The sequence below is a fragment of the Zeugodacus cucurbitae genome, chromosome 5, assembly GCF_028554725.1.
Source record: "Zeugodacus cucurbitae isolate PBARC_wt_2022May chromosome 5, idZeuCucr1.2, whole genome shotgun sequence".
Taxonomy (NCBI): Eukaryota; Metazoa; Arthropoda; class Insecta; order Diptera; family Tephritidae; genus Zeugodacus; species Zeugodacus cucurbitae.
Window position 1 is genome coordinate 55160481 of NC_071670.1, and position 20853 is coordinate 55181333.

General features: G+C 35.6%; 1 protein-coding gene across 3 annotated transcripts in view; it reads left to right on the forward strand.

Annotated features, from left to right (window-relative positions):
* LOC105209017 (uncharacterized) overlaps positions 1-13955 on the forward strand; it is a 33375-nt gene extending 19420 nt beyond the window's left edge. For 2 of the 3 annotated variants that reach the window (XM_011179160.2, XM_029038240.2), the window contains exon 3: positions 11043-13955. In XM_011179160.2, coding sequence (XP_011177462.1) covers positions 11043-12821 — 1779 coding nt within the window. In that variant the 3' untranslated portion in view covers positions 12822-13955. The remainder of the gene's footprint in view (positions 1-11042) is intronic. The other variant, XM_029038241.2, reaches the window with a different exon arrangement.
* The last annotated feature ends 6898 nt before the right edge of the window (positions 13956-20853 follow it).

Consider the following 20853-nt stretch of genomic DNA (forward strand, 5'->3'; position numbering starts at 1 on the left):
CAACTGGCAGCCACAAAAATGCGGTGCGCTGCTGACCTCCAATGCGCCGCGCGGCAGCAGATAAAAATGGTGAATAAATGGCATGAATATATGTATTTATGGAAATGAAAAAATAAATGGTAATGTGAAAAACAGGAATGCAAAATGAGAAAAAAAAATAAAGTGGTCTGAGAGTCAGTAAGTACATTCCAGGCAGGTTAGCAAACCAGCGCAGCAGACGGCCATGTGCCGAAAGTCAGTCATATCGAAGATGACACGCGGTTGCAGTGGTCTTCTCTTCATGACTACACAAAGACACAGACTCATATGTAAGTGTATGTGCCTGTGAGATATCCAGAATCGGGAGAAAGTGCATGAAAATGCGCCAAGAACGTGCCACAATGATGCAGTGCGGCGTGGCTAAGTGCGCGTCGCTTTCGTTGTCTGACAACTTGGCAGTCTGCAGTGGACTGTGAATATATGCTTTTTGTTGCGCATATTAGTGCTTGAGACCCCTGGAGTAAAATGACAACAACAAAAGCAATGTAAGTTAAGGAAAAGCGAAAATAATAATGACACTGCCCAGAGAATTCCGCAGCGCGTCGTGGTAACCACTAGGCTCCTGATGTGTGTTTGTATGTTTGTACGGCGCTACTTGAGTCGAGTTGGCGAGGTCAAAAGCCAGTCAGTCAACGCCGCAAAATATGCATCATGGCAGCGCGGGCTGGTGTTGGCGCGAACGCAAAGGAGCGCAACGAATTCGCTGTCACTGTCGACGAGTCAGTACAGCAGCGTGGCAATGGAAAGGAAGAGTGCTTATTGATTGTTTGCCAGGCACGAGTGTTTGCTTGTACCTTCAGCAGCGCATCATTTCGTGATATTTTCGCTTTCAGTGCTGCACTGTCGTTTGCCTGCCGTTTTGTGCCTCGAATATGAAAAGTGAAATCTGCCTTAATTGCTATGAATCGACAGCAACAACAATGTCAGCATCATAAGGCAGCAGTCAGCTGGTTCCTTTAGTCATATAAGGGCTTTTTCGCTTTTTCGCCCGCCAGCAAGTATAATGCGCGCTACAAGCGAATGTCAAAATGTCTGATTTAACGGTTAAATACATCACGAATTTTGTACGCCTCAACTCAAGCGCTGTTTGTTGCTGCTCATGCTGCCGCTTTGCGTTTGTTAAATGCTGCCGTTCAAGCGGAATGAGCGCATTTCACATTTCAATGCGATGCCACGCTTGTGATAAGCGCATCAAGGCGCTGGCGTATGAGTGACATTAGTGGAAAGGAGCAAAATTTCGTTGCTCTGTGTGATGGTGTGCATTGGGTGTCTGTGTGGGAAATTGTATGCACATCTTTTTATTATTTTAAGTACAGCATAAAGGTAAAGCACAAGTTGAAACTAAGGCTACCAGGAAATTTATAAAGACAGTTTCAGCAGTCGAGGTCGCATTGTGCAGAATATTTCTGTTTTTCAAGAAAATCCACTTTAGTGTGCAGAAATTATCTCTACAGTTTATAATATAAGCCTTGATAGAACTTCTGACGCAATATGTGTCTTGGAGATATTCGACTGAATATATATTTAATGGACAGCGTCTTATATAAGCAAAGTACAATTAGACTATCAAAGTTCTATCTGGCTTTGAGTTGAATTGTTTTATTTTTATACTTCCGAAACCTGTTGCACAGAGTATTATAGTTTTGTTCACATAATGGTTGTTTGTGTCACCAAGAAATAAAAGAGTTAGATATGGGGTTATATATACATAAATGATCAGGATGACGAGTGGATTTGAAATCCGGATGTCTGTCCGTCCGTCTGTCCGTCTGCCTGTGCAAGCGGTAACTTGAGTAAAAATTAAGATATCTTAATGAAACTTGGCACACTTATTTCTTGGTACCATAGGAAGGTTGCTATGCAAAATCGGTCCACTGCCACGCCCACAATAAATAAAGTTATGAAAATGAAATTTGGAACATAGGATCCCATTAGGGAGGGGCACATTTGGATGTCATTTTTTTGGAAAAGTGAGCGTGACCCCACCCCCAAATAGGTTTTTTGTATATAACTCGCAAACCAATAAAGCTATATAAACCAAACTTTCTGGAGTCGTTTATTTTAGCCATTTCCTTATACAGTCCAAAAAGAAAAGAAAAGAAAGAAATCGGATAATAACCACGCCCACCTCCCATACAAAGGTTAGGTTGAAAATTACTAAAAGTGCGTTAACTCACTCACATAAGAAATGGCAGAGGGAAGCTGCACTGAGATTTTTTTACAAAATGGAAAATGGGCGTGGCGTCGCCCACTTATGGGTCAAAAACTATATCTCAAGAACTATTCGATCGATTTTAATGAAATTCGGTATATAACACTTTCTTGACACCCTGATGACACGGGTGGAATATGGGCGAAATCGGTTCACAACTACGTCTACTTCCCATATAACTCAAATTTGAATTCTTTTGATTCGTTCACTTTATAATACATATATACATTAGGAACAGATGAAGATAGCGGAATAAAACAATACACAAATACTGTATTTGAGCTGTGACATCACTTGTGGAAAAATTGGCAAAATCGAACCATGACTTTTCAAGGCCCCTGATATCGAACATGAAGAACTCAGTGCCTAAGGGTAATTTTTCACCGAAAATATAGGTAAATCCCTCAGATATTTTTATGTAATTCATTCCCTCTGAATTTTTTTCTTATAACAGTTTCTCTCTGTACCTGAAATGGTAAAAATCGGGACATAACTTCCCCCAGATCCCATATACCTAAGTATAAGTAATATTAAATTAAGTGAGCGTATAGTCTTCGATATATTGTATCTTGGTGGTGAAAACGAGTGAAATCGGTTTAAGAATTACCTCAGTCTCCATATACTATTTATGATGCTTTTCGTTATTCTATAGAACTTTATACCGAATATATGGGTCGAATTATGTTATCTTTATAAAATTACATCAATAAATTGCGAGAGTATAAAATGTTCGATTACACCCGAACTTAGCCCTTCCTTACTTGTTGGAAATTTTTTTGGTTCTCAAAGATATTGTAGTTAGTTTATACTAATTTAACGGATCGACTATACTATCTTTTTACTACAAAAGTAGTCGACTGATCGTATAACAAGAAATATATCCTGCCACCTAGGCTAGTTATGATACACTTTCATTGTGATGGTAAATACAGAAGAACCCTACCGAAGCGTCACATTTCATTCCAAGGTCGATGGACAGTCCATCAACAGTATTAGAAATAACTGTACATAACCTCTATATTATCCTATTTTGGAAGAAGAAGATTAGTTTCCTTTTCAGAAAGTGTACATCGCGCTCAGAATGCATAATATAAGTTATGGTGTCCGTAATAATTCGAAGACGGTTACCTACTAGTTTGAGTAGGTCACTACGGTTTCCAAATTATAATTGGGGATGTCTTTATTGGTTTTCAAAATGATTTCAATTAATATCTATTTTTTTCAATGCGATTTGTCCAATTGCTATGACCGTTTCTACATTCCGAATAACGTATCTCGAAATCATGTGATTTGGAAGCAAGGATTTACATTTCTTACGCAATTTTAGATCTGTCAGAATAGTAGTAGAATAGTAGGTAGGCAGGTTGGAGTGCTGCCCTGTTATACTTCGGGCTCAATTAGCACTAGCAGTGCTATTTTGATGGTCATCGACCTTTTTTATTGCCATCACGTTTAAACTTCTCGTTCAAACCATTTTGTGGTTTCGATGAAACTACTAATATCCGTTATGTCTTTTGTATACATCCACTCAAGGTTTGATACTTGTTGGATTCCCATTCCATTCCTTATTTTTAAATCCTGAAGTGTATACCATTCAGAATTAATAAACTTTAATGAAAAAGTTCAGAAGAAGGGTCGTACTGTTTATTACATGGCTTCAATCAGGTTATTTTGAACCTTCTTGATATGTTCGGCACTTCTTTTACACATCCAATACCCTATAATAAAGACCCCATATCATGCATGCTAGTATTCCCAATTCGGTTAGCTATAGATCGAGTCGGACGCTAGTTGCTGTTTGGAGGATGGCCAGGTCTGGGAGATCCAGCATTCGCAACTTAAGTTAAACATCTTGGTAGTCACATCTTCGGTGAACCCAGTGAAGTGACTGGAATCAACATTAGCCGACTTAAGAACTTTATAATAAGCGCTTTGTCGTATCATAATAGCCTTAGTGATCCGATAGGAGTTTTCCGCGTGTCACAAACGACAATCGAATCTGTCTAAGTGAGATTCTCTGTAGCTACGGAGATCTACCCTTAACCTAACCTAACCTAGCTTTACGTTTGTACCATTGATTTCAACTACCCCTAAAAGTCGATAAATGTTCCCAGTATATTTTTTGAGGTATTGTAGTACCGGAAGGATCTTTACATATATGCAATTGTACTAATGGATCCGAAATGTTGACGGGGTAGGAGAAGCTCCGTTAGTCACTTGCACTACTTAAATATATGTATATTCAATACTGTAGAAAAAAACAATAATTGTATGATAGGATAGAGCTAATGCGTTGATAAAAGCCATAGAACATATTTATCAAGATAGAGAAAGTGTAAAATTGTATCATTGCAACAAAAGTAGAAATTTCAGTATTCCAATCCATCGATATCAAATGATATATGGTGAATTTTATGCGCCATAACTGGATCAGAGATTTCCTTTTCCGCACAAATGCAGTTGTACGCACACATTATCAGACGTTCACGCACATCTTACACGCTCACGCTTACGCATATAAAAATAGTGCGATAGCAATCATTTCCCTGAAATCAGCCAACTAACTGAGAAAAGTAAACAACTTTCACCGCCACAAATAAAATCAATGATCGACACAGCCGAAAATATGTACATACATATGTTTGAAAACCATAAGGCGGTTAGAAAACGAAACTACAAACAGACATGCCAATATACAAAGTCTGAACAAGTAAGCGACATTTTGGGCAACAGCACCAACAATACCACCGTCGTCTGCAGACATCTTCGAATTCCTCCGCATTTCTCATTGAGATTGCAATCCAGCCGCAAAGGCGCTTGAGTTTTCTTCGCCAAAAAAAAAAAAAGAAGATGAAAAATGAAAGAGAAACAGCGCGCAAAAGTGGCACTTTCCGTCTGCATGCGAAGAAGGTGAAAAGCGGCCATTGGCGAACAGGTTCGCCCAAAGTGATTCTAAAATGCCAAATTTATATGTTAAATGCCATTGCCGGTGCGTCGATCATTCATTGGCGTTGATTTTTACTACTGTTTTTTGCTTTCTATGCGCGTTCCACCTTTCTACGCTTGTTTGTGCGTTGCGAACACACATTGGCAGCTTGTACTCGTAGTGAGCGGCTTATGCTTTTACGCAGGCGCTGATTTACGCATATATATGTATATATGCAACGCATCCGCGTTCCGCCGCGCCACCGCCAGCGGCACCAATGCATAATATTACGCGCGCTCCACAACCAAGTCAAGCAAGGCGTTAAGGCAGTGGCCAGTTTTTTCACACAACCTCACCAACTAAAATCGCCTGATCGACGTCAATGGCAACAATAACAGAAAAAGGCAATTGCCCCATTTCAGCCTACCGGCTGCCGCATGCAACAACATTGCATTGTGTTGTTGTACGCAATAAATGTAGACGCGCGTTTGCGTCCCATAGCGCCGTTAACGCCGCAACCATTCAAAAATCCATTCAACAAATGGCCAGTCTGCGTGGTGCGCCTCCAACGCCAGCTACACACCGCGAGTCGCCGCTCAGCGCTCTAACTTGCGGTGAAAAAAATCAACAATTTTTGTTTTCACATTTCGGCTGTGCAACTCTTTTATCGTTTTCATTACTTTTTTTTCTTTTTTAGCGGCCGAAATTTGTGTGTGGCGAACAGGTTGCAAATAGGCCGTTTCCTTGTCGATGCGCAACGCGCCGCTCTTGCCGCGGGTGAATGCGCGCGCGTGTGTGGTGTGGCATTTCGTTTTCATTACAATTCGATTACTTTTGTTTTTGGCATTGTTTTGCAGTCGCTTTTATTCTCATGGTTCACTTGATAGCGTTTGGTTTGTTGTTCAACTGCTTTGCGCTCGCGTACTGTGTTGTAGCTGCTGTTTTTGTTGTTGCTTTCATCCAATTCATGATTTGCCGCGCGTTTTCGCCGAAATCATCATTGAATTGTAGTTAATTAACATTTTTGTAAAGTCGTTAAATGTGATAAAAGCGTAATATTTGCGCGCTTGAAGACACACACACTCAACTACATAGTTGTTGTTGTTTGTATGTTAATGGCAGCACAAGGTGCTCAACTGAACTGGAAATGAACGAAATTTTTGCTCATTCAATTAAAAATGCGAAACTATTTTGCTTCACCTTGCCGCACTCTCGTCCCGCCGCCACTCTTTCAGTCGCATCTCCACTCCACTCTACTCCACTTTGCCTCGCATTTGGCCGCGCTTCTTGACTTTCGTTTGCCGTAACTAGGTCAATTTCTTGTTTGACGATAATTTTACTCCGCGACTTGCTTGTAATTACAGTTCTTCGTTTTCGTAGCATTACCGAAAAATAACAACAAAAACAGCAGCAAAACTATACAAGTTAACTGTATTTGTTTGGTTTGGTTGTCATGAGTTTCTACCGAATTGGAAAATTATGATTTTTTTGTTTGTTGTTGAACTTTAATTTGCATTCTCTGTTTGATTTTGCAAAAGGTTAATCACTTGTTGTTATTGTTAGCGCTGCTGTGTATTAACGTGATTTATGATTGTGGCAAGTCAAAGGCAATCATCAGGGGGAAATGAACTGTATAAACCGTGGATGGAGTGAACCAAAAGCAAATAAAACAATAAAAGAATTGAAAGCACAATTTTTGTGCGAATTAGTATTTTGTTGCCAGACAAAAGTTGTCTCTACACTATTTATTTAGCAAATTAGCGCTTGAGCTTTTGACTCGCTACTTGTCGCTTCGTTGGAGAGTGATTTTATGAGATAACACTCTTTGGTATGCATTACATTTCTAATAATAAAAAATATTCCAAAAATAAATATTCAGTCTTCCAAAAGTCGTTCTATGTGTAAAAAATATGTAAGATTAAGCTTAAGTAAGGTTAGGTTTATCAGGTAAAAGCACACACTTTAAAGTACTTAAATTACATAATCTTCTATTAGGCAACTAATCGAATGATAATGCTTTTTCATATGTGGAAAACCGTTTATGTGAAATCCCCTTTTATCAACTCAACTGCCGTTTTTTTAGAAATTTATGTTCGGATAGTCTGAAGAGTCTTCTGTCGAATAAAAATATTGGTCCCTTTCCAGCTTCACGTTACATTTTTTAAAGATAAATTACTTTAGTAACCTTTGTGATTCTGAGATCTGTTTCTATAAATTAGGTAAGATAAAGTTAGGCAAGATTGTCGATCTTTGCTTTCGATGAAGATATAAAGATCGGTGGTTACTGAAGAACTAAGCCATAGAAAAAATCAAACGTTGAGTCATCTTTTAAGAGTTTCTGGATAGGTGGGACTCACGTGAGTTCTGCGGGGACAACCGATAGTACTTACACCTTTACAAGGTTCTTCTGAAATTTTAAAGGTCTAATGAGTTTCTTTAATAAGTAGTCCCAGCAAGTTATGCCCCTCTTCTTCTTCTTCTTCTTCTTCTTGACTGGCGTAGACACTGCTTACGCGGTTATAGCCGAGTCCAAAACAGCGCGCCATGTATCCCTCCTTTTGGCAGTTTGGCGCCAATTGGTTATACCAAGCGAAGCCAGGCCCCTCTCCACCTGGTCCTTCCATTGGAGTGGAGGTCTCCCTCTTCCTCGGCTTCCACCGAGCGGGTACTGCATCGAATACTTTCAGAGCTGGAGCATTTTCATCCATTCGAACAACATGACCTAGCCAGCGTAGCCGCTGTTTTTTTATTCGCTGAACTATGTCTATGTCGTCGAATAACACATACAGCTCATCGTTCCATCGTCTGCGGTATTCGCCGTTGCCAATGTTTAAGGGACCATAAATCTTCCGAAAAACCTTTCTCTCGAAAACTCCTAGTGCCGTCTCATCGGATGTTGACATCGTCCACGCTTCTGCACCGTAAAGCAGGACGGGAATGATGAGAGACTTGTAGAGTTTGGTTTTTGTTCGTCGAGAGAGAAATTTACTTTTCAATTGCCTACTTAGTCCATAGTAGCACCTGTTGGCAAGAGGTGCTGCGTTGGATTTCCAGGCTGACATTGTTATTGATGTTAATGCTGGTTTCCAGGTAGATGAAATTATCTACAACTTCAAAGTTATGACTGTCAACAGTGACGTGGGAGCCAAGACGCGAATGCGCTGACTGTTTGTTTGACGACAGGAGATATTTCGTCTTGTCCTCGTTCACCACCAGACCCATACGCTTCGCTTCCTTATCCAGTCTGGAAAAAGGAGAACTAACGGCGCGGGTGTTGTTTCCAATGATATCGATATCATCGGCGTACGCCAGTAGCTGTACACTCTTATAGAAGATTATAGCTCTGCCCCTCACTATTTAAAAATCATCTGATTCGTCAATGACTAATCGGTAGCCATGTAGTAAGATTAAAACTTTTTTCTGATATGTTGAAGTCGTCTGCAATTTTGAGATTTGGAATCACCTCAGCCTTTCTTCCTCGAATGTTCTTATTTTGAAGATATAAGTTGGAACCCTCTAGCTGAAATCGATAGTAATAGGCTTCATATGTTTGTAATAAGTTCGAAATGAAGGCTATCTGTTGGAATCTTCGATCAGTGCCCAAACCCCATTCTACTTAACCTATATATCAAGAAAAATCAGTATAAGATGAGCTAGTAATCTTCTTCTGGGTCTAAGTCAAACAACAATCAAAAGATGTATCTACCAAGTTATTATTCCCAGTACTTTACCCAAAACTACATCTACAGTTCCGTTTTCATTTCTCATTTGAGAAAAGTGCAATTTTTTTTATTTTTGCAACAATTACAGTGCGTATTTGCACAAGTGTTAGTAGCACAAGTGTTGCAGTTGTCATTGTCAAATTTGTCTGCTGTAGTTTTTATAGTCAATAGAAAGCACTCAACAACAACCAAACTATCTAATTTTCCATCGCACACACGCCACCAAAACCAAATAAGCCTAGCTCTGCGGACCTACCATCCGGCAACAAATGACTGTGTGCTGCGTCGCTTTTATGTGCGATGCGCAAGTGATGCGTTGATGTCGTGTTCAATGCGCATGCGTAAAGAAATTCATGCCTTGCGCTAGGAACTCATACACAAATGTAAGTGGAGTGCAGTAAGTGAGTGTTTGTGTGTTATTTTCTCAGTTGACTGCTGCAGTCATTCATGGAAAACGGCGCTTTTCACTGTTGGTAATGTATGTCAGTGTGTGTTTGAGTGCGCGAGCAAATGCACTTGTCTGCACGCATGCGCCGGCAAAAAATCCATAACACGAGATAGCTTTGGTAGTTTATACCACAAGTCTGCATAGCTTACTTTACCGGCATCTTCCGTGATGCTCATTCATATGTATATAAATATATATACATCTCTGTATGTATTCTCATTTCGTTTTGCTTTTTTTTACCAAATATGTCGCAGCATCTTACCTTATTTGGTTTGGTGATATTTCAGTTGCTATATAAATACATACAGACATATCCTCTCATATTGTTATAAATGCATTTCTCTAAGTACATACATACATACATATATGCAGCGTTGCATGCAACCAACCGTTTGTGGCTTGTTGATGATGATGATGGATTGCTGCTCATCAGCAATAATCAACAGCAGCGTATCATTAACTGGTTTGTCTTGCTGATGAATTGTCACCATTAAAGCAGAAGAAATTCTAACAACAACAACTAGACGGATAATAAAAGAAAATGCACATCAAAAGAAAGAAAAGAAAACCTTAAAAAATGCACAGCAAAGCCAGAAATAGATTTACAAAGAAAGGCCATAGCAGTAAATGCCTTGCTATGTAGTTATGTATGTACATATGTGTGTCAATGGCTAGCTGTCCACTTTTTGCCTAAAAATATACCACCAACCGCTGACACGTTTTCTAGCCTTGAACTCATTCTACTACATGGTCCGTTATGGTAGTGTCTCCGCCGTCTTGGTGTGTCTACTAAGAACAGGTGCCATCAACGTTGGCTTTTAGTGTTTGTGGTTGGAAAAAGCGAAATTGGTACACTTTTTCCTTGTGTGCCACATATAATATATGAAGCACTCCCGTTAATTGACACTACAACTACAGTGGGTATGTCTGCAGTTGTGCTTCGAGCTATGCCTGCTGTCGACTGGAACAACTCATTATGGTCTTATGCAATTAGGTGCATCTTCAGTGAGTGCGCGCTCTGTGTAATTGGAACATTTGAAATCCGTTGGAACTTTGCGGATCTCACGATTGTGAATGCTTGCGCTTGATTATGGTTGATTTGTGTTTGATTTGACATTAACAAGATGCAAAAATTAGAGATACGTGAGAGATATGACAAGTAAATAGTAGAACAGTAGGTATGTGATAATTCTATTTGGAAGGTGTGGTAGTTCCCAAAGTACTCAAATTGAGGGGTCAATGAATTGTCAAAGCGGTCAAACTGTCTAGAAAATAAGGGTCTAAAACCTGGACAAAAGTGTTCCAAACGGCTAAGAATCTCTGGAACTATTATTTTGTCCGATAAACTCAGAATATTCATTTATTTCTGGAGTGTTCCTACAAATTTCAGGCCAACTCCGGACTCTTAAAGGGTTTTAGTCACAGAGACTTGTCATTAGCTGTCGAAGGTCTTTTCTAGTCCTACATAGATAGATGTACCCTGGAATATACTCTGGGGCACGTGCCAAGAGTCAAGAGAAGACTTTAAAAGAAATACTATGAAAAAAGTCACAGAATACCTCATGATTATTTCCAAACATTTTTGACTAATTTTTTAAAAGACACTTTTTTAATATACATGAAATATATATCTTCTTCATCTTTATCTTGAAAAAAATCATGCACTAATTTCTCTCATTATTTTAAACATTACAGCTGACGCTTGCAGATGATGTGGACGTCGTCAAAGCCATCACTGGTACAGAGGAAATTTCCGAACATGACAACGAAGTCGATCAGGTAGCGCTAGAATCGGAATCGGAGCCACAACAACCGCCAAAGGTGCTATATCAGCACAACATACAACAACAACAGCCCGGACCAGCACGAAGTAAGTTGGTTTATGTCTCCGGGAAAACACTTAATGAAAATATTCATTTAACCACGGATTTAGGCAATCATCAGAGTATACCACTAAGTCTTGGACAACCCTTCGGTCCACCACCACCACCAGCACAGTTAGCCTACCAAGGTCCACCACCGCCATTGCCACCACAACGACCGCCACCACAGCAAGTGCATGCGCCACAAGTGTTGCCCGATTTGAGCGTTGGCGCCTCAAGCAACAATGAGATCTGGTCGTCGCCCGTACAGGATATGCCGAAAATAATTTCACTGGATGTGAAGTGTGAGAAGAATGGCATGAAAGTATTTGTGAAATTCGATAAACCATTCTATGGCATCGTCTTCTCGAAGGGACACTACAGTAATATGAATTGTGTGCATTTGCCTTCGGGACTGGGACGCACTTCGGCCACTTTCGATATTGGGTTACATGAGTGTGGCACATCGGGAAATACCGAGAACGGTTTGTACGGTTATGGACATGAATCGGGTTCAGGCACTTACTTTGAGAATATTATTGTTATACAATACGATCCACAAGTGCAGGAGGTGTGGGATCAAGCGCGTAAGCTGCGCTGCACTTGGCACGATCAGTACGAGAAGAGTGTGACATTCCGGCCATTCCCCGTGGATATGTTGGATGTGGTGCGCGCAGATTTCGCCGGCGATAATGTAGGCTGTTGGATGCAAATTCAAGTGGGTAAGGGGCCATGGGCCTCCGAGGTTTCTGGTTTGGTGAAGATCGGACAAACTATGACTATGGTTTTGGCTATTAAAGATGATGACTCCAAATTCGATATGCTTGTGCGTAATTGCGTGGCTCACGATGGCAAACGTGCACCTATACAATTGGTCGATCAACGTGGTTGTGTCACGCGGCCGAAGTTAATGTCGCGCTTCACGAAAATTAAGAACTTTGGCGCATCCGCTTCGGTGCTCTCCTACGCACACTTCCAAGCCTTCAAATTCCCCGACTCCATGGAGGTACACTTCCAGTGCACAATACAAATCTGTCGCTATCAATGTCCCGACCAGTGTTCTGAACCCAATCTGCAAGAAGTGCATCATCTACAAGTCGGACCAGAGTCACAATATGGCCCACCACCACCACAATTGCACGTCGACACCTATCATGTGAGCAGCGGTATCGGCAAACGACGTGATGAACGACGCGTACAACGTCGTACACGTGCCGTCGATTCTGAACCAGAAGTTGGACTCAATCGTATCATCAAAGTCGTCTCTTCGGGTGATCTCACCTTTGCCATTGACGATCAGGCGAACGCCACAACCGCGACCGCACCACAAACTATGGTCTTCCCAGCACGTGAGGATGGTCTAATTTGCATGACAACGCCTGGCTTTGCGATCACATTGATTATATTGCTTGGTATACTCGTGACTTCGTGCCTAATATCAGCGGTACTTTATGTACGTTTGCGGCCGTTCTCCTCGTTTGCTCATGCGGAAAAAGAACGTGCTGTGGCTTATACGAATCCGCAACTAGCTGGCGCTATGCCTGTCATACAAATACCGGGACCACCAAGTATCAGTCAAGGTACCTTGACCAAATCACGAACGCATACATGAACGACCAAAGGCGAAGAAACACAAGCGAACACAACGAATTACGAATTGGACTCGGCATAACGAGGCGTCTTCACCACAAACACACAGACAAAATAATGCACACGGATAGCATAGCTATACTTAGAACCGATCCGATGCGAACTGATTGTGTACTGCGTCGATTGGACTACACATACAACACATTCACAACTGTCTTCTTTTGTTTGCAAATGCCTTTGGGGCAGTTTGTTAATTAAGTTATGCAAGTGGGGTCTTCGGACCACAACACATAGAGTAAAGTAATTTTAGTTTTTAATTACAAAAATATTTATTTTTCAACGCTTTTACAAAGTTTAATGTAATTATTCGACGGTTCAAAAGTAACGAATCAGAATATTTGTTGTTAAAATTGATAATTTTTCGACGAGCCTTTCGAGTCTGTTTGGGCCTTCTGTATTGGTGGCAGTCTAGCGCGTACAATTTTAGTTTTTTATAAGAATTTTGTAGGTAAGTTGTACTTAAGTAATGTAGTGAGATGAACAATATAAAGGTGTATACAATAAAACAAAACCCGGTGCTAAGCCATATTCAAAGTTCAAATGCATCCAAGCGACCTTTGTACATTTGATTCGTAATATGCCAAGTATATGTTCTATAGTAATTCTATCTAAAGGTTGGCAGTAGAATTAATATTATATACCATGTACAAGATAAGGTCAGAATAGTAATTCAGCGCGAGTTTTTGTTAATTTTAATGAATTCAGCAACACACTAGCCCACATATAAATCAATTCAGCGTCTTGGAAATTTATTCAGCACTTAATAAACATACATACATTTTGAATTAGACTAAAAAGTGTTACAATTTAGCTCTCCTAATCTGTATTCAGCTCAATTTTAAGTAAATAATTATCATGCAAATGCATATTTTTTGAAAGCAACTTAATTTTTTGTTTATTCAGCGTCTATATAGCTTAAAAAAATATTTTTCTAATTCAGTTAGATTGCAAAATCACATTCAGCCAAAAAAAATTTGCATAAGTGTTTGCTGCAGCAAATTCAGCATATGTTTCTACTTCTCAGACCTTTATTATTAATTAAAATATCTGTCTGTTTTAGCTCAGTAACATATTATAGCGCCTAATGTTTTATTTTTGTAATTCAGCTATTTAGCGCAGTTATACAATATATATATATGTTAAATATTTTATATTGATTGTAGAAGTTTTGACAGTACCAATGAATGCAAAAAAATTTATTCAGCAAAATATATTTAGTGCACTTTGGTTTATTCAGCACTTTTTGTTAACACAAATAATTTGAGAAACTTTCTGTTTTGTACTTGTTACTCATATAACATCATTTACCTCTTTTATATAATGCTTTACTTTATCTACTTTATTAATTTTTTATAGACTATTAAAAACAAAAAAATAGAATTTACAGTTAAACAAAACAACAAACAAAATACAAAATAGTAACCACAAAACAAAATAAAAAAAACAGATACAAAGTTATTAAATAATTTAATTTAATTTAAAAGAAAGCTTGAATTAGTCACTAAATATTTTAAGTGCGTTCATTAGTTGTAAGTATTAAAAAAAAATAATTATAAATAAAAAAAATAAATAACAAATATAAAAAATAGACTATATGTAAAAGAAATATTAATTTATAAAAAGAAAATATTAATTTTTAAAATATTATTTTATATTTATTTTTATGTTTATTAAAAATAAAATACTTTTCCAATAAATTTCTTGTTATTTCTTCGACTGAAACCCTTTTTGCAAACGTTAATTATCTGCAACTAGTTAAATTTATGTTAAAATATTTATTAACTTATTTATTTGATAATTTATTTATTTATTTATTTAATACGAGATAAATGCTTATGAAATTTTGAATGTACAATGTTTATCATAAATATTTTTTATTTATTTATATACATACATACATGCATATTTATTTGTATTCTTCAAAGAAAATTCAATAAATATTTTCCTTAAAAAAATATGTGAAGTTTGTGTAATTTATTTCTAAAGTCATCAAAATATAGATAATTGAAAATAATGTCTTAGTATGATATGGGTTTCATCTCAAATACGTTTCATTTGAATTTCAAATTTCTAAACTATTGAAAACTTTTCTCAAAAATACCTTTGTCGTAAATCTTTCTAAGAATTGTTGGTTTGATGCTCATATTAGTATAGCTCATTTGTTTGTGGCAAGACTTGTCATAGATACTTTAGATAGTTGTAAAATTTGAGTATAATAATATTAGGTATTTGAAAAGTCTCTTCAAAAATATTTTCCACCACAAATATGCTTTCTGAAGCTTCTCTTCTTCCCATATTTTAGTAATAACCAGATATTTTTTTTTTTATAATTACACCAAATTTTATACCGATCAGTAAATCTGAACCGATTAGATTTTCCAACAGGGGCACTATATTCAGCTCATTAGAGGTGTAAACTTAATAATTCTCTTTCAATTATGATAATTTCATATTTACAATTTAAAATATATTTATACACCTATAGTTATGCAAAAAATGAACTCACCTGAGTTAAGCCCAAAAGTATGCCTTCGTTTACAATTTGGAATCCAATTAACACAGCATTAACGACAAATTACGAGCGGGTAAAACAGTGCATCTTTTCATTTACTTCATCTGGCCTTTCTTCAACTTAATAATGCCAATCTTTATTTTCGTAAAATAACATTAAAAAACCTTTCCGGCACACACTTTTTACATTATCTCTATAAAACACTATCTAAAGTATTGATTTCACTATAAAACACTTTGATTACAAAATTTTTTCTGGAGAATTTCACGATTTGACTACCCGGCACTGCGACGCAGCTTACTCACGCGCACTTGTAAAGAGGAACTGACGCAAGGCGATTAATATGTCAGCGGACATATGACAAGGCACAGAGTTGCAGTTAAATAAAAAAAATTGAATTATTACAAAAAAATTTAAATATTAAAATGAAATAATTAGAAGGATGTAACTTTTCAGATCTATTAAATTATTTCATTATTATTAATATTTATGCTACGTTTAGTGCAAACAATTAATTTATTAAGATTTTTTAATACAGAATTTAATTTGATGTAAATAATTTCAAATTTTCGCAAATGCCAAATTGGAGCTATTTAAAGCTACGCTTAAATATTTCTTTTGAATACTAAATGCATAATTCATAGTCTATGCACTACCAGTACTCTGAATATGCTTGTCAAACTTCCGCTGACACTTGCATTAGTTTCCTCTCGCTTATGTGTCAATTCTAGTTGCTAGAAAGCGCTGTTATTTGAAAATATGGACTCTAAAGCTAACATTATTGAAAAAATGAAAAATTCGTTCCGTTGCGGTCAGTGCAGTTTTCTTTAAAAGCTAAAATATATCTATAAATTTCAGTTTTTTGGCTGAATGTATGTAAGTAAATTCAATAATAAAGTATCCAACTTTTAGAATTTACCTATAAAAAAAAGAAAGAATACATAAGTACACATGTAGTTATAAACAATAGTAAAACACAAAAGCACTCACCTTATTTGAGCCCAAAAGTATGCCCCATTTGCGATCTTGAAATCCACTTCACTCTGCTTTAACGACAAATTTACAGCAAGTAGATAAAACAGTTTCTCTTCGCTTATTTGCTTCAACCGGCTTTTCTTCTGCGTAATTTTCGCGTTACAGATTTTTATTTTCTTTAAAAAAGACTAAATAAACACTTCCCGCATGAATTTTTTACTTTATTTCGATAAAACACTATTTAAACTCTCGATTTCACTATAAAACACTTTAATCACACACATTTTACTAGAGAAATTCACGTTTCAATTACCCGGCACTTCAACGCAACTAACTCTCGCGCACGTATTAAAGGAACTGACGCAAGGCGAATAGAATGGCGGCGGACATGTGACAAACCACAGAGTTGCAGTTATGGTGCAAGTACTTGAGGATACTATTCACAATTGATAATTTTTAAAAAATTTTATAAAAATTAATATTTAAAAAAATATTGCATTATATTAGAGAGTATTTAAAATTTTATGAAAATATCCTCTACAAATAGATTGAATAATAGATAATATCTAATTCAATGATTTTTTTTTGATTATTTATATAAAATTAATATTTTGCTAATTGTGTAAAATTTAAAAATTTAAATTAAAATTTTAAATGCAAGTTTTTGGATATAGAATTTTAAATGTTAAAAAATATACTTGATTCGCGAATATGTATTAATATTAATTATTTGATTAAATAAGTATTTTGATATGAACTACTTAATTTAAATGTAATAAAATAAGTTAAAAATAAATAAATTATTGTATGTATTCGTTTACAGTGCTTTCAATGTGAAATATAATACAAAATTCGGTTTAGTTTAATATAAAAAAATGAAATTTCTAATTAATAATTTTAATAATATTTTTTTTTTCATTCCTAAGTGCCCTCAGCCTTTAGGTAAAAAATCTATTTTATTATACATACATACAATTTAACAATAATATTTACTAATTAATTTTATTTATTTACTTTGATGTATTAAATATTATTTTTCCTAAAAAATATAAAAATATTATTTACATACTATTTAATGCACACCCTAATGAAATACTTGCATCATAACTGTAATTCTGTCCGCTACCATACCTACATACACACACATGCATATGTGCGCCATCAAGCGGCGCGCGTCAGTCCTTTCTACAAGTGCGTGGGAGTAAGTTGCTTCGGAGTGCTGCGTATTTAAATCGTGAATTTCGTTAGAAAAACGCGTGTGATAAAACTGTTTTATAGTGAAATCGAGAGTTTAAATAGTGTTTTATCGAAATCAAGAAAAAAATTCGTGCGGGACATGTTTTTTCAGTGTTTTTTAATGAAAATAAAAATGTGCAACGCCAAATATACGCAGAAGAAAAACCGGTTGAAGCAAATAAGCAAAGAGAAACTGTTTTATCTACTTGTAGTATATTTGTTGCTAATGCAGTATTAAGTGGATTTCACGATCGCAACTGGTGCATACTTTTGGGCTAAAATAAGGTGAGTGCATTTGTATTTAATATTTATTACCATTTACCACTGTATATATGTCGAAACGTATGTCTGATGTTAAATGTTTATACACAACCTTTAAAAGAAGGAATTTATAATCTTTTAACATTAATATAATAATCTGCATTAAACTCTAGAAACCTTTTTTATATCCACATCCTTGCCGACAACTCAAGTTAGCTGTGCTGCTTGCTTCACACTTATATTTTATACTGTTCTCTAGCAACTAGAATTTGCACAAAAGGAAGAGGAAACTGACACAAGTACAAAGCAATTGAAATGTCAGCGGAAGTTTGACAAGCATATTCCGGGTTGTGATAGTGCATTGAGTATGCATTTTTAATTTAGTATCAAAAAGAAAGATAGAAACACAATTTGATAATTATTATTCCATTTTTATTATTACTTACGAACATATAGATTTAAAAGGATACAAATATGACATTTACGCAAATTCAGTAACTAAAAATTTTAATTAATTATTTATTTGCACTAAAAGTATTTAAAATAAATATTAATAATATTTAAGTAATTTAATAGTTCTGGAAATATTAAATCCTTTGAATTATTTCTGTTTAATTTTTTTTTATATTTTCTTAATCAATTAATACTTAACTATTCATTGTGAATATCAAAAATAGTATGATAAGTACCTGCACCATAACTACAACTCTGTGTCTTGTCATATGTCCGCCGCCATATTAATCGCCTTGCGTCAGTTCCTTTCTACAAGTGCGCGTGAGTAAGTTGCGCCGAAGCATCAGGTATTTAAAAAGTGAATTTCTCACGAAAAAATTGTGTGTTCAAAGAGTTTTATAGTGAAATCGAGAGTTTAAATAATGTTTTATCGAAATCAACTTAAAAGTTTGTGCGGGAAATGTTTTTTCAGTGTTTTTAATGAAAATGAAAATGTGCAACGCGAAATATACGTAGGAGAAAAGCCGGTTGAAGCAAATAAGCAAAGAGAAACTATTTTATCTACTTGCAGTAAATTTGTCGTTGAAGCAGAGTGAAGTGGATTTCAAGAACGAAACTGGGGCATACTTTTGGGCTCAAAACAGGTAAGTGATTTTGTATTTTACTATTGTTTATAACTACATGTGTACTTATGTATTCTTTCTTTTTTTATAGGTAAAATCTAAAAGTTGGATACTTTATTATTGAATATACATACATTTAGCAAAAAAACTGAAATTTATTCAGTTAAATACATATATTTTAGCTTTTAAATCCAACAGCACTGACCGCAGCGGAACGAATTTTGTTTTTTTTTCAATAATTTTAGCTTTAGAGTCCATATATTCAATTAACAGCGCTTTCTAGCAACTAGAATTGACACATAAGCGAGAGGAAACTAATGCAAGTGTCAGCGGAAGTTTGACAAGCATATTCAGAGTACCGGTAGTGCATAGACTATGAATTATGCATTTAGTATTCAAAAGAAATATATAAGCGTAGCTTTAAATAGCTCAAATTTGGTATTTGCGGAACTGTGAAATTATTTACATCAAATTAAATTCTATATTAAAAAATCTTAATTAATTAATTGTTTGCACTAGCATAAATATTAATAATAATGAAATAATTTAATAGATCTGAAAAGTTACATCCTTCTAATTATTTCATTTTAATATTTAAATATTTCTTTGTAATAATTCATTTTTTTTAATTTAACTGCAACTCTGTGCCTTGTCATGTGTCCGCTGACATACTAATCGCCGTGCGTCAGTTCTTCTTTACAAGTGCGCGAGAATAAACTGCGTCGTTTTGCCGGGTATTTAAATCATGAATTTCTCCAGAAGAAATTGTGTGATCAAATTGTTTTATAGTGAAATCGAGAGTTTAAATAGTATTTTATCGGTCTGTACTGGAAATGTTTTTTAGTGTTATTTTACGAAAATAAAAATTTGTATTAGGAAGTTGAAGAAAGGCCAGATGAAGTAAATGAAAGGAGATACTGTTTTACCCACTCGTAATAAATTTGTCGTTAATGCTGTGTTAAATGGATTCCAAGTTATAAACGAAGGCATACTTTTGGTCTTAACTCAGGTGAGCATTAAAATTGTTGCATACTTGTAGGTGTTTATATTGTATATGATCAATTTTTATATTTAAGAATACTGCTAAATTAAAAAAATACTGGGATATATTAGGGAAATGTGTTGTTTATGTAGTATAGTAGTTTTCCGAAATAACGAACACATTAATTGTCAGGCATGTTCGCTATATCGAATTTTTCGTTAATTCGAGTACTCACTTAGAGGTATTTTTATCAAAAAAAATGAGTTATATATCCGTAAATTGCAGTTTAATAAATTGTTTTATTAATTATTTGTTTAAAAATGAAAAACCATAACAAAACAATTCATATCCAATAAATTCTTCCAAAATAGATCAATTCTGACACTCATACTTCTATTTGGTGCTGATCAATAATTTTAAGCTTTTTTATAAAATTCAACATTATTTCAATTTGCACATTTTTTTTTTGAGTTTTATTTTTAATTCTGGTTCGATGTTATTTGATTTTTTCCTCTTTCTTCATATGTCTTCTTCATGTTGTTCGTTAAACCCGAGTACTTACAAATTCTCGATGTTCGTTATTTACGGTACTCAATGTAACAAATTTGCTTGTTCGTTATAAGCGGTTTTCGTTAAAACGAATATTCGTTATTTCGGAAAACTACTGTATTTTGAAGAAAATAGAAGAAAAATTTAATTCTTATTTTAACAAATATATTAAGCATCGCCAATATTTGTGATATTTTATAAAATTATTTATTTTTATCATTTCATACTTTGAAATTTGCATTTTTTTCAGAAGTAATGTATTTTATATTTCTATTGAACTAAAATATGCAGAATAAAATCAGCTTATTCATACGAGAATATGCACTTTTTCAAATTATTATTTATTTTGCCAAATATGTATTTATTCCTCACAAGATTCACACAGTAGTCGAGTCTTCGTAAC